The sequence below is a fragment of the Dermacentor variabilis genome, chromosome 11, assembly GCF_050947875.1.
Source record: "Dermacentor variabilis isolate Ectoservices chromosome 11, ASM5094787v1, whole genome shotgun sequence".
Lineage (NCBI taxonomy): Eukaryota > Metazoa > Arthropoda > Arachnida > Ixodida > Ixodidae > Dermacentor > Dermacentor variabilis.
Window position 1 is genome coordinate 40,296,026 of NC_134578.1, and position 17,632 is coordinate 40,313,657.

Consider the following 17,632-nt stretch of genomic DNA (forward strand, 5'->3'; position numbering starts at 1 on the left):
GGTTTTAGCTTCCGCGTTGTGAATACTCAACGCTATCTCGTGGTTTCGCTTTCGACGAGACTGCGATTAGGGTGACACAGTACGATGCTTTGTGATTCTAGCTGCCGAGCAGCTGTGGCGACCTACCTTCGGGTCAGTGAAAAGGACCCTTCAAGGTGCGGCTGTTGATGGTCGCTAGTTCTGAATTATTCGGAAGAGCTCTGGAATGCTTAGATAACCTGGGCTTGCCGAAATGACGCTAGCGTTCTTCGTGCTACTATGCGATTTGTATTCGCATCTTTTTCTTCAATATGCAATGAATCATTGAGTCACTTCCCCAAGTCTGTTGTTACTACAGATGATGTCTGCGCTTTTGAACATGCTGTGTATATGTATTAGCACGAATGGTAACATGTGTATTTATTACCATGAATGTGATGCTACATTTTTCTTATCCATTGACTGTTTTGTATAGGTAAATGTTTCTTTAACTGTGTTTAGCTTTATTTTTATTTTGCCCTCCCTGCGATAACCCGCAATCAGCGGTTGACCGTAGTCAATAAACAAATGAATAAAGATATAAAAAAGTCTCTATCGCGTGTTTGATTTTCCTTCTATTGAGGCACGAGTCTCAAAGTGTAGATAGATAGATAGATAGATAGATAGATAGATAGATAGATAGATAGATAGATAGATAGATAGATAGATAGATAGATAGATAGATAGATAGGTAGATAGGTAGATAGATAGATAGATAGATAGATAGATAGATAGATAGATAGATAGATAGATAGATAGATAGATAGATAGATAGATAGATAGATCCAGCTAAGCCAAGAACGAAGCCACCTGAGGCTACATTTGCTGGACCTTGGCCACGTTCATAACGCTTCGCGTAATTCCCTCACAGGTGATCAGAGATGACGAGGCACCGGAACCAGGGGGCAACCGCGAAACATGTTTCCGCTTTCCGAAACAAACACAATCAGCATCTCGTTCGCAAAGTTTTGTTCCACTCGCCCAGATATTCGTTACCGGCTCGCGTGCAGGCGCCTTTTTTTCTCTCGCAGATGAATCGCACCGGACGAAAGATTTAAATGTTCCAGCCAGCTGCCGCCACGAAGCGTGCTCTAGGTTAGCTTTGCGAAACGAACGTGGCTGGCACGTTCTTCGTACGTGTTTCCTCGAAGTTTGCCCGCGTTTCCCCGAAAACAGGCGGTCGCGTCGCATACAGATACTCGGCGATTGGTATAGTCACGTGATGCTAACGTCCCCCCCCCCTCGCCTTCCCTCTCGCTGTTAACTGGAGCAACATAAGGCGCGAGACACCTGACCGAAGGCGTGATACGCGAGAGCGAGCGCATAAAGGCGTCACACGATGCGGCGACCGCGTGCGATGTAGTCGTGACAGACACCCGAGCTGTGCTGAGAAGCGGACTTTGGCTTCTGTACCGAGACAGGTACATAAACACTCTCGCCAAGTGTTGGAACCGGTGGTTCCTGGAACGAGCGGTCGAGGCGTCAGAGACTGTGACGTATAGCATACGCGCTGTCAGCTGCGTGCTACCTGCTGCAGCTTATTGAATGATGGGGGCTCTTGAGAAAGCTCCGAAAACGCGCTCGCTTTGGTCTAGATTTGTTTGATTGTGCCTCAGTGTCGAGTGTTCTCTCTTTTTTAAGTTTCGCAAGGTTTTTCGTGTTTTCGTAGCGATCAGTGTAATGTGAATATACCGGCTTGAAAGATGGACGCAAGCCATATCCTGCAATTGTTGTGTGTGCGTTCCTTTCTTTCCCTTTGTTCTTGCCTTCTCGTCAGGCCTCTCCTACAGTTTAGTTTAGCTTAGTTGACCTTACTTTATTTAGTCACAGCGTTGTTTTTTCCGAGATCTTGCATTCACTCCTCTCAAGCCAAATCATAATAATAATATATAATAATAAACCAGCCATATTATTATACTTTTCTACTTCACGTTCTTTCTATTTTCATTTTGATACATCTACTGAATGCAGTTATAACAGTACTGCCATATTTTCGGCGTTTTTTAAGCTCTACCATAGATGCCTCAGACCTAAAGTAATAGCACCTGACAAGCATTAACATTTGAAAACGTTTACGAGATGTTTTAATTTCATGCTAAAGCTGATCACGAAATGCCATACCTAGCGTCATCCGCAATAAAGTGTTAAATGGACGTCATGGCACACAGCAATATTTGATGACATCGTGCCTCAATAATGCCAGGTTTGATGGCGTTACTCATTAAGAAGATGAACAAGGGTGTGCGATGGGCATTTCTCCTAGCTGCGCTGACGTCGGGCAATCACAACAATTGCAGGAACTGAAGCGATTCGGCGTACTATGACGTCACTACGTGTCCGCCTCCTGGTCCTAGGTACCGCTATCGAAAGCGGTTTGTAGACACAACTATTCGTAAATTAAATAGGGCACTTTGACTTTTGTCAGTACCTTTCCCGGGGTTTAGAGGGTTTTAACCATCATCTAATGCGAAAAAAGGACAAGTCGAATATAATAGGCCAATACGCCTTTGAAGGGCCCTAAACCTCATCTTACATTTACATTTTGAAAAAAATTTAGAAAGACACGCACCGTGTACAGAAAACTGCGATGATCGTATTTATCTGAACGTGGCAGCCACGAATTTAAAAAAAAAATAATCCTGCGCCCCTCTTCGGGCTTTTCCGGTCCCTTATTCGCATGTCGTGACGCCAGCAGCTTCCTGCACATGATGCCATCAGGTTTAAAGCTTTTGGTTGGTTGGTCGAGAAACGGCGGCCGGCTATGCGTTCTGAGACAACTCGAAATATCGTGTGAACTTGACAATTCGAAAACGCCACGTCCGTGCTCTACCTTTCAGGATAGCTTAGCCGCTAAACTTGAGCTTATTTTAGCATAGCTCCCAGCGCACACGTCACAGCTTCCGACATTCCGACAGCACGAAGTAACGGGCAAACAAAGCAACGCTCGGCTAACGTGTCTAAGAGCGGTGAAGGGTTTGTGACGTTCATGAGCCGTGACGTTCGAAAGCCGTGACATTCACTCACTGTTGCGGTGACGCTATATACATGACGGCTCACAGTGCACGAGTGCTGAATGAATGTGAAGATGACGTCTGGAGAGATAACCTAATAAATGCCCCAACAGATGCAATCGACTGAATTGTAAAAACTTGCCAAGATGGAGGCTTGAACTGAGTAACAGTGGCACGACGAGGAATGTAAAATTAAAAATTAAATTATGGTCTTTTACGTGCCAAAACCACGATCTGATTACGAGGTACGCCATGGTGTGGGAGGGACTCCGGAAATTTGGACCACTTGGGCACCTTTAACCTGCACCTAAATCTAAGTGCACAAGTGTTTTCGCATTTCGCCCCCATCGCAATGCGGCCGCCGTGGTTCGGGATTCGATCCGACATGAAATGTAGCCGGAGCCAATGCGTCGAGCCTTGTTTTACCACTGTTTGTGACTTCGCAGTAACAGGTATCTCGGGGTCTCTTCAACGAACCATGCCGCAGACGACATTCTCGCTGGGAATTCTCCCAATAAATTTAATGGGTTAGCGCCCGATGCGTACTGGTCCCAACCTCTCCAGTTGGACGCCATTTAACCTAAAAACGGTCGAGTTTCGCTACAACGAACGCCTTATGCAAGGAAATGACCTGTGTAACGAAGAACTAATTCTGTCCCGTTTCTATTGTGAGCTGCGCGGCGCGCTACTTTTACAACGAAGTTACCTATATAACGAATAATTTCGGATGCCCCCAGGCACTTCGTTATAAAAGGAGATTCTGAAAGAGGTGAAAGGGGGATCAAGTGCAACGCAGTAACTGTCTCTCATTAGAGGACACCTAAGGCGTTCGACTGTACGGCTACACCCAGAGAGAGGAAGCGTCGCCAGCGGGACTCCGAACCCACAATCCTTCTCGAGTCGCGAGCGCTGCGTTCAAAGAAGAAGCTACGGCTGTATAGCTGTGCGTTGCGACAGACGTAGACCCGTGTGTTACCTGCGTAATATACCTGCGTCGCCTATCACCAGACTGCGCTGCAATCGTCTCCGTTTATATCTCGCACACGTACTCCGCACTCGTTCGCCGGCATTCCGTCTCGCAGACCCCGAGTGCAGCTGGGACACGCTTCCTTGTTTGCGAAAGAAGCTTCAAATTAGTTTCTCGGGCTTCCTGTCTTCTCCTTCTCTGTTCTTTCTTTTTTTTGAGTTGTTACATTTCTAATGTATCTTTCTTTCTTTGTACCTTGCCTTTACTTGCAACAAGTAGATGGCATTAAATTACCACCTCACAAGCATCGCAATCTCGGCATCGGCACAAGAGAAAGACGATTTCCTCTGCTAGCCTATTAGCCCAAGGGCTCGAGGCCGTCATCTAGGTAGAAAGGCCTAGGTCTCAAATCTGCTGTCCTGAAATAATGTATATTCCTCCTCATCCTCTATTGGCGCGTACAAAACGGGAGCTGGTGCTACGCGGTATAGTCGCACAAAAAAAATGTTTATTGATCATGTGTTTAACCAGCCATGGTTGCTTAGCACTGCGAAGCACAAAGTCGCAGGAACAGTCCAATCCTGGCTACGGCGGCCGCGTTTAGGGTAGGGGGTTGGGGTGGGGAGCGAAATGAAAGAGAAACGACCGTGTTGGGTGCACGTTAAAGAAACCCAGGCAGTCGAAATTAATGCAGAGTCCCCCACTACGGCGCGCCTCATAATCAGAACGTGGTGCTATGGCGCATAAAACCCTAGAATTTAATTTTCATTGTGTTTAGTTAGTGTGCTGGTATTTATCTGTAATATATGTAGGGCGTAGCTAGACGAATTATATAGGCATTCATTGAGAATGAAGACAACGGTGAATAAGTGCAAAGCGATTAAATAACACGCACATTTCACCTTGTCACTTGCTCCTTGATTCAGGGTCGTCTGATCAGGTGTGAGGCGTCTGTTATGAGGTGACACTGCTGTTCGGTCAAGTTTCAGAATGTGAATCGATTGAAACGTTGAAGTAAAATATAATCAGTTTATCAAGCTTATACTGCAGAAAACAAAAGAATAAAACTCTCCGAGAGCATTTAGAGGGCTACTATCTTCTTTTTTTACCCCGAAAATGGGACGTCTTTTCGAGAAGTATCTGCGCACGCGACAACCTCTGATAATCAGATGTGGCCGCGGAAACAAATAAGTCAATTGACAGTTAAAGAAGATACTTCGGCCGGCCGACTGGCATTTACTTAAGCAAAACATTCAGTGTTGTTTCTCACGTCCGAGGCTTTGTCAAATACATCTGCGTGGACAATATGTCACCAGCCATAAGCGCGCACTTTCAGAGTTTATAGACGTATATGTGTAATATGCAAATCGCATCAGCTAGACCACGAAAGCTGCTTAGGGCTCTGCAGCTGAGGTAAAATGTATTTATTTCTTTTTTCTGGCAGCGCATCGTTGCTGGATGCGGGAGAATGCGTGACCAGTGCGAATTAACCAAATTAGATACGGTATCTAACAAGCATTTGCAAATGAGCCAGGTTCAATTTTAAAGTCGCACTGACGTAAATAAAGTCCTACAGTGTTTAACGCACGCCCATCGCCAGCTTTAGCAGGCACCACGAATTTAGCAATCAAGCTGCGAAATGAATTCGCAAATCTGCCAAGTGTTATCTCAAAGTGCATCAGGAATGATTCCGAGAAAACAATGCATGCAGCGTCAATGCTGTTTACAGACAACGTACCTTCAAGGCCGAGTATCTAAAAGCTAGTTCTCTAAGCGGACCAGCATTAAGGATTGATAGGCTTCGATAGCGCAGGTGCATCACGTGGCCTACTTATTGGCGACGTAGTAAGCGGTGAACATTAGTTGAATAAATATCTTGTAATCCGCACCTCACGGTTTCTTAAGTGCACTACCATGAGTAACACACTGCCGGAAGAATCGATTCATTATCCCTCTGACGTGCCTCACTTTCAAACTTCGCGCAAGCAAGCTGTGTTACACAAACGATAGAGCCACGTTCTGCTAAGAAAGGGCAGGGTTCATTTTTAAATCATTAACGCACTGTTCAGAAAGACATTTGTGGAGCAACACTCTGTGAGCAAGCAAATCTTATTTTTGCACTCATTGCTACTACACATGTTTACAGTAAGGACGGAGCCATGTTTATATATTAATAATGAAATTAATAAATAAGTTGTTGTTCGAACTCTGTAATCCGTAGAAATTACGCGTATACTTTTTCACTCGCTATCAATGTTTATCAGATAAACAAGACGATATTCACGCAATGCACGTAAAATGTCTGGAATAAGTTATCGTTAACATAACTAGTACAGAAGAATCTTAACATTATCATTATGAAATATTATCAGCGTCGATAAAGCTTGGCCTTAACGAGTGAGCCACTGACAAAATTACAGTATCGGTGCTGTGGTGGTACAGTACAGCAGTCCGGTAAAAATGAGTCCTTAATATTCAGTATTTTTGAGAAATGTTATACATCGATATTGGTTTTCGGTGATGGGACAGAAAAGCCCGTTCAAGAACCTCGCTCGAACCTTTTATGTTAGCTTGGCAAAGAAAAAAAGAATACAAACCAGTAAAACATGATATTAAGGTTCCTTTCAGACATCTTTCCACAGCGATAAAAATGAAACACTATGCTTAAAAAACGCTTTGAGAGCTTCAGTCTTTTCATCTGATTTTCCCAATACACTCACATTCACGGTTTATAAAGCGTTATCACTCATGTCGTCGTCGTCATCGAGTTCATTAAACCTGCAACATGGGTTAAACAGTTTATCATAGAAGGACAAAAATTATACCTCCATGTAATTTATATAGTTTAGTTTATTAACCTTATGTTATTGAAAAAAAACATCTACTGGAGGTCGATAGAAACACTGCTAGCGCGATCTGGAAGAACTTTCTTCGTTGACCTTTATCTTACAATGCTACTGCATGTTTTCGATGCTCAAGATGAAAACGATAAATGTGAAATAAAGATTTTGACTACAGCTGTGGCGAGCGCGTCTCAACGTCTTGTAGAAAAGAAGTTCACGACCGCTCCTAGTAGAGAGAATTTTTGTTCCGTGACACTCTAGCATGATGAAATTCCTAATTGAAATGCACGGTTCAACCAACTCAAAGCAAAGCCGCATTGCTTTCAATTTCCGTATGGAAATCATCGTTGTGATACGCTATTCAGCCAGCTCACTGCATAGCTTACATTCAGCGTCATTCCTGCGTTCAGAAAAGGCGAAGCCATGTCGGCAATGGCGCACAGCTGACCATTGATCGGTATCAGTACTCGCACTAATTCCAGTAGCGTAAGAATGAAATGAAAGTTAATGTGTACGCAGTATCCGCGTATGAAGGTCTTTAATGTTGTTGTAGTGAATTAAAATATGAAAAAGAAAAAAAGAACATTACGCAGCATTCTAGGAATTCCGGATGCTCTTTTCAATAGTGAGCGATCAGTTTTAGTCGAAAGGCACCGCAGTTTTTGAAAATAAGTCAAATATCAACAGCCTTTCCCTTTCATAAGTCGAATACTTACGGCTTGCTGCTATGACGTACGTAATATGAATGTCGAAAATAGTTGTCGACGTCTCGTTTAGTGAGAATATCAATATCGTTATACGACCAGGCAAAGCGCAGTCTATGATATTCTTCATACTTTCATCATGTTTTCTCTTGGACAATTTATTCAAAAATACGACTTATAGAAGAAGAAAAATAACCTCTTCCCATATGCCTGTGGTAGCTCTTTCGAACATTACTCACCTTCATCGTGGAGGTCTTTCCGTTGGATGATGCGTTATCCATAGCGGCTATTTCTTCTCCGATTCGCTCTTTAGAGATTCACCCCTCACTTCTTCGGGCCGAAGAGAACAAACAGCTCACACCAGAGTCACTCGGCGGGAAACACTCAACGACACCCCTGTTCCCATCCCATCGGCGCCCAACTAGAAGCCACACACACTCGGTTATCCAGCAAAGCAGATGGATGCGAACCACGTATAAACACAAGAAACGCGTCTCTCCAGACGTCGCTGGCCAAAAAGAAACACTCTGGCACACGATAGAGAGCAGACGACGCACGCGCTACGACGGTTTGGGAAAGCGCCGTCGCGTAGCAGACGGCACCCGGCACAGCTGCTGCACTCCGCTACCGCTGGAGTGCACGAGTCATCGCCGAGCACTGAAGCCGGGCGGGATTTCGTCGTCTGCTCCGAGCGTCGCCGCGCTTCGGCGGCGGTGGCGGCGCTGCTATCGCTCTGGCACGTACGTGGCGTGACGTAGAAAGAAGGGGAGCACCGGGGGGAGTAAAAGCGGTGCGCGTGCGGACGCCGGAGGGAGAGCACCGCGTAGAGAAGGGTGTGTTTTGACGCTGTCAGTATGATCCTTTTTGGCGCGCTACTTTGGCTGGCGCGCAGGATAAAGAGACGCGGGTACAGCGGCGGAGTTGCGAACGCGCGCGCGCGCGCGGCTGTGTGCGCGCTTGTGGGGGCGGGATGGTTGGACGAAGCAAGGGACTATGCGTGGCGCTTTACAGTTCATTGATTTGTTTGACCCTGCGTTATCTCTTTTCCTTTCTACTTCACGTGTTTGCTTTGTAGAGATGAGGGAAGTGGCGCACATCTGTGGACGGTTCCGGGGGCTGAGGCCAATCTCCACGCTCTTGGAGAGGGAGATTAGTCGTCGGTTTTTCCGCGGGGAGGATGTAACCCTCGGTTTCCGGTATGCTATAGAGTGGCGCGCGCCAGACACGTGGTTCTCTGGGTCTAGTACGATTTTTGACTCATCAGCGCTAAAAGAGCGGGGGCTGAAGAAGGGGGAGGAGGGGGGTTGCCCTAAGCTCGTTTTCTGTCCAGCTGTTTGGTCGCTCACGGCTACGCTTCAAAGGCGTCCACTGCTGCTCAGCTGAACAAAGCAGGCGCAGCTGTCCGAGTACGGGCAGCTCAACACTTGTGGAAGTGCGTGTCGTTTTGTGCTTTTATTCAGCGCTGTGGGGAAGGCGAGAGCAGCAGTTCTCTCTCTGCCGACGTGGTTTCGGCCAACATCTTTTTGTGTTTTCTTTATTTAACGTTTAACAGGGATGAGGAGGGTGCGTGCTCGCCAACATGTTGATTTGCCTCTCAGGATTTCTTTTTATTCGCTGGCTAGAGCAAACTAAACCGCATGGTCTTGAAGTTCGAGATAAGTTGAGAAATGATTTTCGTGGTGACTCGCGACCCAATCAAGAGGTCAAATAGCGGACAGCTTCAGCGCTTCTTCCTGCAAAGTAAAATTAGGCATAGGCCAAGTAATCGAGCGGAAGTGTCATGGTATGGAAGACAAAAGCTATCAAACTGTCTGATATACCGCGAAAGTTTTGAGATATCCCTGGTAGCAATGCGCGCATCGCGTAACTACGGACAAAAGCTGCCGTAAAGCTTCTGCAGTTAGAAAAGTTCATGACGAGAGTTCCTTGCTAGACTGAAATTAAAGCAAGCTGCACAAATAAGCTTTGGTTGTGCGATTTATTTCTATGGACACGCCACTGAGACTGCGTTGCAAGGTATATTGGGTTTTCATAAAAAATTTGTAAACTGAATAGATTTCCTGCCTTTTATCTACGGAGTGTCTCGTTGGCCTCATTCATGCATGAGCATAACACAAAACCGGCCATTTTCTAATAACCTCCTAATTGTTTTCTTGTTAGCGCCCGCACTGTGGAGAAAGAAGTTAAACACATCTGTTTTCTGTATATATTTTTTCAATCTCTTCACTATTGTAGTTTTAATCATTACCTTGTTTTATAACTGTCAAACAATAGATGTGGTTATTACAGTTTGTTTTATGAAATGAGGAGAGTTAGACCCTTCAATGACGAATTATAATCGGCTGTCGATAAATGTATTGAAATTGCATAATAATCTGCCAATGGTTGGATATCTTACTGAAAGCCAGTCATGGTGGTAGAATTGCTCTTTCTGCACTTCATGACGAGTCTTAGTAAAGAGAGTAATATACTATATATTTATTGCACAGCTCATCATACTACGTTTCTTGGAAAAAATATTGAATTGCCCTCTCGAATTACATGAACAAGTTATTTATTGTGTGTATGCATGACTAGAAAGAAAAACAATTATTTCAGTAATAACACCGAAACGCGCCACGTCAAACACCTCATTGAACACGGTAGTGCCAAAACCAGAGCGGTCGTAGTAAAATCAGTGCACTTTATGAAAGCGAAATGTTCAATTTCCTAAGCAATGCTTGTGGTTTCTTGCGTTGCTACACATGCACAGAAATGGCAAAAATAGGTCGCCTACACAAACGTGTGCCCTGTGACCGAAGGGGTTTGAAGCTTACTGCTCAATAAATGCAGGCGTATTTTTAGATCTGCGCGTATCTGGCTTCCTTGGTGCGGCTGACAAAATGTAACTGATCAGAAAAAAAACCTGTTATATCATCGTGTTGTTCACTGAAAGACAAATCAACCAATTTTCCAGTCCAATGAGCAACAGACAGGACCAAATATTTATTTTATTTTTCTCAAAAAACATATATTGTTTCAATTTTAAACTGCAACTTAACACCCCATGTTGACGCCGAACGCTTAACGCTTATCCTCTTCCGCAAATCTTACGCTTGCTGCATGGCATAAACTCAATTCGAAGCCCATCTATAAATTTAGCGTAGACATCATGGAACCAAAAATACCACGTATCTTCATCTAAACGTCCACGACAGTATAAGGAGGACATACACTAAGGCACTGCCTTATCCGCTCCAAAGCAAAGTAAACTTGGTGCTTGGCACACCAGGAAGAGGCTGCAGGTTCGATGGCATCTCGCAAATGAAACAGATTATCCTCCAAAGGCGAACGTCAACAGTCCCAGCATGGCTCGTTTTTATTTCTCAGCAGCAGCCATAGTAGGTGAACGAATATAGCCCGATAAACGTCGTGTGACTGCGCGCAGTCTCACTAAATCGGTGCACCATTGAGAATGCTAGAGCTTGCACCACTCAAAACATGGAGAACCATGCGGTTCGAACCACGCTCTCCCACCTAGTCGCCTGCTTTGTGCGCGGTTACCAGGCAATTTTTGGAGAACTAGCCGCATGAAAAGGTGTGCGGCTAAACTTAAACGGACAGTTTTGAGAAACCCTAAATTATTTTTCACTTGCAGAGCATTTCATATATACCCTAATCGTGTTCCCTCGGCGTTAAAGGAAAGGCAGCCATTGGCGAAATAAGCGACACATAAAGCTTCTATCTTTATTTACTTCCTGCAGAATAAGGCAGCTTATGACGTCGCTCATGGTGTCAGAGTATTTCACGTTACTTTCGCGAACATAGCGCATTCTTGCACAGATCAAGAAAGGACCAAGAACTCCCAGACAAATCATTTGGTTTCTTTGTGCAGGGGTAAATGTCTATGGGCAAGATATTCAATTGAACACGAGCTGACATTACTGGAATTTCTGGCGTTATGTTGAGCCTGCCTGAAAATTTCCGAGTGTTATAAATACCTGCCCTTCGCTTTTCCCTCGTCTCCGGCTTGCACACACTCCACTTACGTGGTATACTGGCCTACTTAGTGTCCCGCAGCGGTGTCTCTCTATACAAACTAACCTAGTAGTTTTCTTTAGGGTGCTCTCAAGGTGCGAACAACATCACGTCTTCATTTTAAACTCTCGCGTAATTACACGGTAACTCTCGAGCAGCCCAATCGCTGCATGGTTGTTTCAACGCCTCGGCACCACTATAATGAGACAAGGCACAGACCGTGCTCCATAATCCGATAGACATCGAAGCCCGCGAGATTCCTCCTCTTCGGTCATTTCTTCCGCGGCGTAAGGCAAAAGCCGACACGACCCTAAATCATAGAGCGAAGAAGAAGCTGAACCGTGAAAATAAATCTCCTCGCTGTCGCTTCCATCTCGCTTCGCCTGTTGATAAAGTGGGTTGCGAAAAACCCCGAGGCAGGAGCGCTTAAGATCCTCCGATCTCGCCAGCGTCGAGGTGTCGCGAGAAGCACGGTAAATGGTAAACGGTGTGCCACGAAAGAAGAAAAAATAAAGACCTGGTTGGCTGGTAGGAAAAAGAAAAAAAAACAATCACTTCGCGGTGCCTCCAAACCTTTCCTCGAACATATATATCCGCGCTGCAATGAGCTCACTGTTCGATCGGAGAGAAGACAGGCGTTGTCAAAGCAGAAGGGCTCCGTAGATTCGGTGTAGCAGCGTTAGTTAATGCAGTAAGCTGGGACTTAGTTGATTTCCTGAATGGCGAGCGTACATAGTTGCAACGCTAAACGCAGAATGAAACACCGAGTAGGCGCACAATAATGATGCAGAAGGCACGGGCAGTGGACGTCAGCTCGTTTGATACATTCGGGTGATCTCGTAGAAACGTACACAAAAAAATAACAGGTACGAGGGAACCACACAAGACATGTGCGTGTTTATAATCACGCAAATATGTATCCAGCTATACCAACAGCGCAGATTGTTAATATGGTCTATTACAGGAGAATCAGTGCATCAACAGGGCTTTGAGCTGCAACCAAAAGCGGCACATCCACCCATCGGGCGTTTTCACGAAGCAGCGTTTGACTTGACTAAGTTAATGGGATTGCTTTTTCTGAACGTTGTCTTCTTCTTCTTCAAACAAAACAATAGCAATAGCATTGGATTCGTCTCCGTCCAAGAAGAGTTCCTGCAGTTCTTTTTGAGTACCTAAGGCTTCAAATGTTATTCCGTTTTTTTAATGACAACAGGCAATCAAAAGTTTGTTGTCGAAACCTGGAGCGCACGCGCATCTTCTTCAGACTGCTGTATGCATTCGCATGTTGGCACACGATGGACGGAATTTGTCGTATATAATATCATGCTGTCTAAGGGGAAACGCCACTATAATATTCAATCTGATATAAGTTCAACGTTTCTTATACGTTCTGGGAAATAAAAAGCAGTCGCGCTCACACCTAATACGAGCATATTTTCATGGAGATAACTGAAAGCCTTCATTTCAAATTTAAGCTGCTATCAGTCATTGAATAGTAATTGCCTGTTAACTCTGACAATGGACAACTACGTGCGTGGGATTCATATTTTCTGGCATTCTTAAAAGTTCGTCGAACCCATGGATTGGATGACGTCATCAGGCGGTGTTCCGCAGTTTCCGTGCTCGACAACTGCCAAGATTCACTGCAATTAGACATAAAACCTTGATGAATGCGCTCTTGTTGCTCAATAAGAAGGCGCCTGTGCCAAAATGTTTAGTCAGCACAGCAGCCTAGACCTATGCTGTTCATAAAATGTGAACATGAGATGATTAGGACTAGGGGTGAGCATAAAGTTTGACTGACATTGACAAAGCATAGCCTTATGAGACTAGTACATATATAAAGGACAGAGGGAAAAGTAGGTACACGTCATCAAATGAGAACCTTGGTAAATTACTGGAAGGAAAGACTGCATTGCGTTGAGCGCCCGTGTGCAGCTCAAACAATCCTTGAGTGATGCGTGGTCCTTAATTATTCACTGCGAATAATTTTTGAGGACCATTTGTTTAAGGAGGAATCAAGCATTCACAAAAGCTTACTGAGCGACAAAGCACGCTGTACCTTTTCATACAAAAACTTCATTACAGTAGTTATGAATAGTATGATCTACTGTTAAGGGAATACATGATTTTACCCTTTTTTGCCCTTCTGGCAAGCATCGAATAGGGTACATTTTTAGCAGGTGAGACGTTGTTAGTGGCGCTGACACCGTCTATACTATTGTGCAGTGTATTTACATAGCTTCAGCTGGTACTTGCAGGCGGGGTGCCAGCGAAGTGAAAACCGCACAACGGATATGTTTCCCCTAACGCTGGACTGTACTGTACTCGGTCTGGTGCTACTGAACTCCCACTTAAAGTTCACTGCTAGGCTGTGTAATGTGTGGAACATACAACTAGTGCCTGTCACTAGTGCACCAAGTGCGCACAATGTGACAGTGGATGCCGGGGGAGGGAAAGTGCATTCGGGGCTGGCCGAGAATTAGACGCAATGCGGAGAGATCGATCACGCAACTCGTGAGCAATTAAGTTCGGCCCAAGCAGGACAGGCATAGGTGAAAAACTTTGGAACAGTCATTTCTTGCAGTAGGCTTCATTAAGCTATGCTGACAGAATAAAAACGCATCACTTTAGCGCAGTTGCACTGGAATCTGAAGGCATTGTTTCGCGTTTTTAGATCGGCCCATTTCAATAAGTGGGGTAATCACCATCTCCACGTGAGCAGGTCACGCCCTATGCTTCTTCAGCATCACGTCGACGTAACGCCAGACTCAGGTATTATCCCGTTGATTTTTATACGGCCCGTTAACGTACCTTTTCTTGCCTACATATTTACATTTCTGAGTGGCAACTGGGGAAAAAAGGTCAAGCATGGATACAGACTAAATAAAGGTAACGGCGAACACAATACGTGCTGCGAACTACTGCAAACGAGATAAACGACGCGCCTCGATGAGTTCGTAGAAACGAAATAAAAAATAATTTCCAGACTCCGTGACGGGGATGCAAATTAGGCATAAAGATCTATGGTTCAGTACTCAAGTGTGTGCTCAAGGGCTGATAGCAAGCAAAATAGAAATCGCGGCTTAAGGAGAACAGTTCCCTAACGATCGCTGCACATAACCTGTGTGGCGTGAGTAAGCGGCGCTCCTTGATGAACTGCGTGTAGGCTGCAGGTAACGCTCGCTTAATGCGCGCGCAGCTCGTAAGGAAGAACTTGTGCCAATGTGCGAACGAAAGGGGGCAGTGCAGACAGCGAGCGTGTGGGCAAGGTGCTAGAAAGCAGGTAGCGTACAGCAAGAAAGGCACGGTGGGAAGGCGTTGCAGAGAGGGGTCACTGATCCAGCGACGCACACCCCGTTAGCGTGCTCGTGGGGGACAATTGACACCATTCCTGATGGAATACCCACCCCTTGCCCGGTCGGCCCGCGTCGTCGTCACAACTGGCCGCCAAACGACGTGTTTCGTGTGCTGCGCTCCGAGCAGACGACGGCCCGTAGCCCGTCGGCTGTACGTCTGGTCAGCTGGGGGTCAGCTTCGCTGGGAGGTGATGATCACGACTCCGCTAACTGTTTCGACACACATAAAAAAAGTGGTGGCTGTTGCGCAGCTTGGTCGTTCGACCAAGAGGTACTGCGTCCTCTTCAACTACACCTCGATCATGGCGGAACTTCGTGCTCGTAACGCGCCGACAGAACGACGTTCGTCAAAAAATACGCGCGTCACTCAGGTAACGACCGGAACAGCCTACATGATGCCGAGGGATGGCGCAGTAGTAGCATTTCGTTTCCGCATCACGGCCAAGGCAGGCAGAGCCAGCGGTTCTAATCTGGACACTGTCTAATTCCGCCGCATCGTCGAATTCCTCATCCTGTCATCCCTGATTGGTTCACAGCATGGCGACGCCCTATCTGTTTTGCTCAAAGCGTGAACACTGTGGAATTTGACAATATGGAAAAATCTGAGTGTTCAGAATAGCAACCCGTGAAAAATCTTCTTGCGAAAAGCGATCATCTTGTACATAACCAATTCCGGAAACTTTCTTTCATGAAACAGCAGAGGGAAACTAAGACATGATCAGAACGTTAGCAGAAATTGACAAGTGAGTGGGCTATTCGGTGAAATAGTCAATGCACGAGTAGCTGAAACTTGGAAAAGTTAGGGAACGTTAGGTTTCTTACATGGTTATAACGTGTCATTTGTCATCCATCAACATTAGCGGCAATCTCCTGAAACGTTGCTGATTCCAGGTGGTAAGAATAAGGATGATAAGTCCCCTCACCACGGCGTGCTTCATAATCAAATCGTGGTCTTGACACGTAAAACCCTAGAATTTAATTTTTCAATAGGGGAGGGGAGGGAGTGTTCCCAGTTATAGAGATGACGGCAGAGCTCGCTCGTCTGTCTTATGCTTTGTTCTCATGTCAAAACTCCTACGGACGTGGTTTTTAATACCAGGGCATGTGTGGTCACTGGAGTGTAATCAAATGGCTAACCTCTTCTCTCGAGAGGCATTTACAAGATCTCCCTGCTTCACCGACTCCAACCGGCCGCTAACGAATACAGATACCCTCAAATCACGTCAGTCGTACAAGATGAGACTTTCCACCTATCACCGCGCAGTTGGCCAGATGAGAAGGTACGTATGTCTGCCAAACGTGAACGAATACCTTATCAACGCCAATCAGGGATCATCTCATATGGTTGTTGGTAACGGGTCTCTCACTTAAATGCAAACACTGCAACGAGCGCCCTAACAATGAATAGGTCCTATGGGAATATGAAGCATGTTCGCAATCACTTCTCTCCAAAACCTAGACTATACCCCATCTGCCGAGTGGCCGATTCAGGCCCCAACCACGCAGCATATAGAGGGTACCTGGTCGCTTACATCGAATCGGCAATGATACAAGGAGCCTCTTAAAGAGTTGATCACTCATGCCTGAATATACTCTATATGATGTTAAGGAATACCTCGAGGTACGCATTTTCGCAGTCAACGTATACTGGCGATGGTGCATTGTCGTATGGCTAAACTGTATTTACAAACATTCGTAGCACCAGAAAAAATTGTGCGTGGCCCTGTTGTCAAAAATTACTGACCGATACAGGAAGTGCAAAGAACACAGCTCCAAATCAATACGCGGACGGTACAAACGCCATACTGTCAACTAGGCTTAACTCAGTTTGTTATCTCTTGGTAGCATTCTTGATGCCTGCTTACGTCCATCTGCTTGAAGCAACGAAAGGCGTTCTTTAGCATTAGAAGTTGCATCGCGGGGGCTCACCTTAGCGACGAACTACGTTAGCTTCCATCGAGAATAAAAACACAGAATCTCTCAGCCCGAGAAGCCATCAGTGAAAGTCAGTGCGTCCCCCCCCCCGTACAATGCTATTAATATGTATCTCACGCATGCAAGCAACCGCCAGGCCTTCCTCCTTCATAGCCACAAAAGGACATAAAAGCGTCTACATCATCGCCTGCTTCTCGAACGAACGCTCACATAGTCCGTGACTGGACTTCAATGCGACAAGACACTCGACAAACGACCGGCTGTCAACAGGCGAAGGCCATCGGCACATGGCAGGAGACGAAGTCGAGACACTGCGCCGCACTGTAGACAACAGGAGACACCACCACCCCGCGTCAATGCGTCGACCTCATTTCTGACGCACGGTTCGGCTCGATTGAATTATACTTATAAGTGCAAGATCGTGACGCGTGTACGTCACGTGCACTTTCTCCAACCAGGCAACGCCGCCGTCGTTCGCGCACACTTTTCAACGGTACGTCTGCAAACACTGTCGTCTGCTGTGACTTGTGGCAATAAAGCTGTGCAGCGAACCGGAATCCACGTAGCTGGCGCCGATGAATAGGAATTGTTGACCGGTTCGCTGCACGGTATACTTCAACGCCGTCCTGAAGTCGCCAGTCGGTCGTCTGTCGAGATTCCGTCATTTACTTTTTCATGCGCGCAGACGACAGCCTCCTGGACTCCCCGTCGTTTCGACATGGATGCGCAGTTTTAATTAGGTGTACCATGGGGCAACTAGTTGCTCCAGCAATCACAC

General features: G+C 45.8%; 1 protein-coding gene across 1 annotated transcript in view; it reads right to left on the minus strand.

Annotated features, from left to right (window-relative positions):
• The window catches only part of DAAM (disheveled-associated activator of morphogenesis-like protein), a 148,858-nt gene extending 140,645 nt beyond the window's left edge, over window positions 1-8,213 (minus strand). Inside the window, exon 1 of the mRNA XM_075674992.1 lies at window positions 7,783-8,213. Within this exon, the coding sequence (XP_075531107.1) occupies window positions 7,783-7,824 (42 nt within the window). The 5' untranslated portion in view covers window positions 7,825-8,213. The remainder of the gene's footprint in view (window positions 1-7,782) is intronic.
• Between the last annotated feature and the right edge of the window lie 9,419 nt (window positions 8,214-17,632).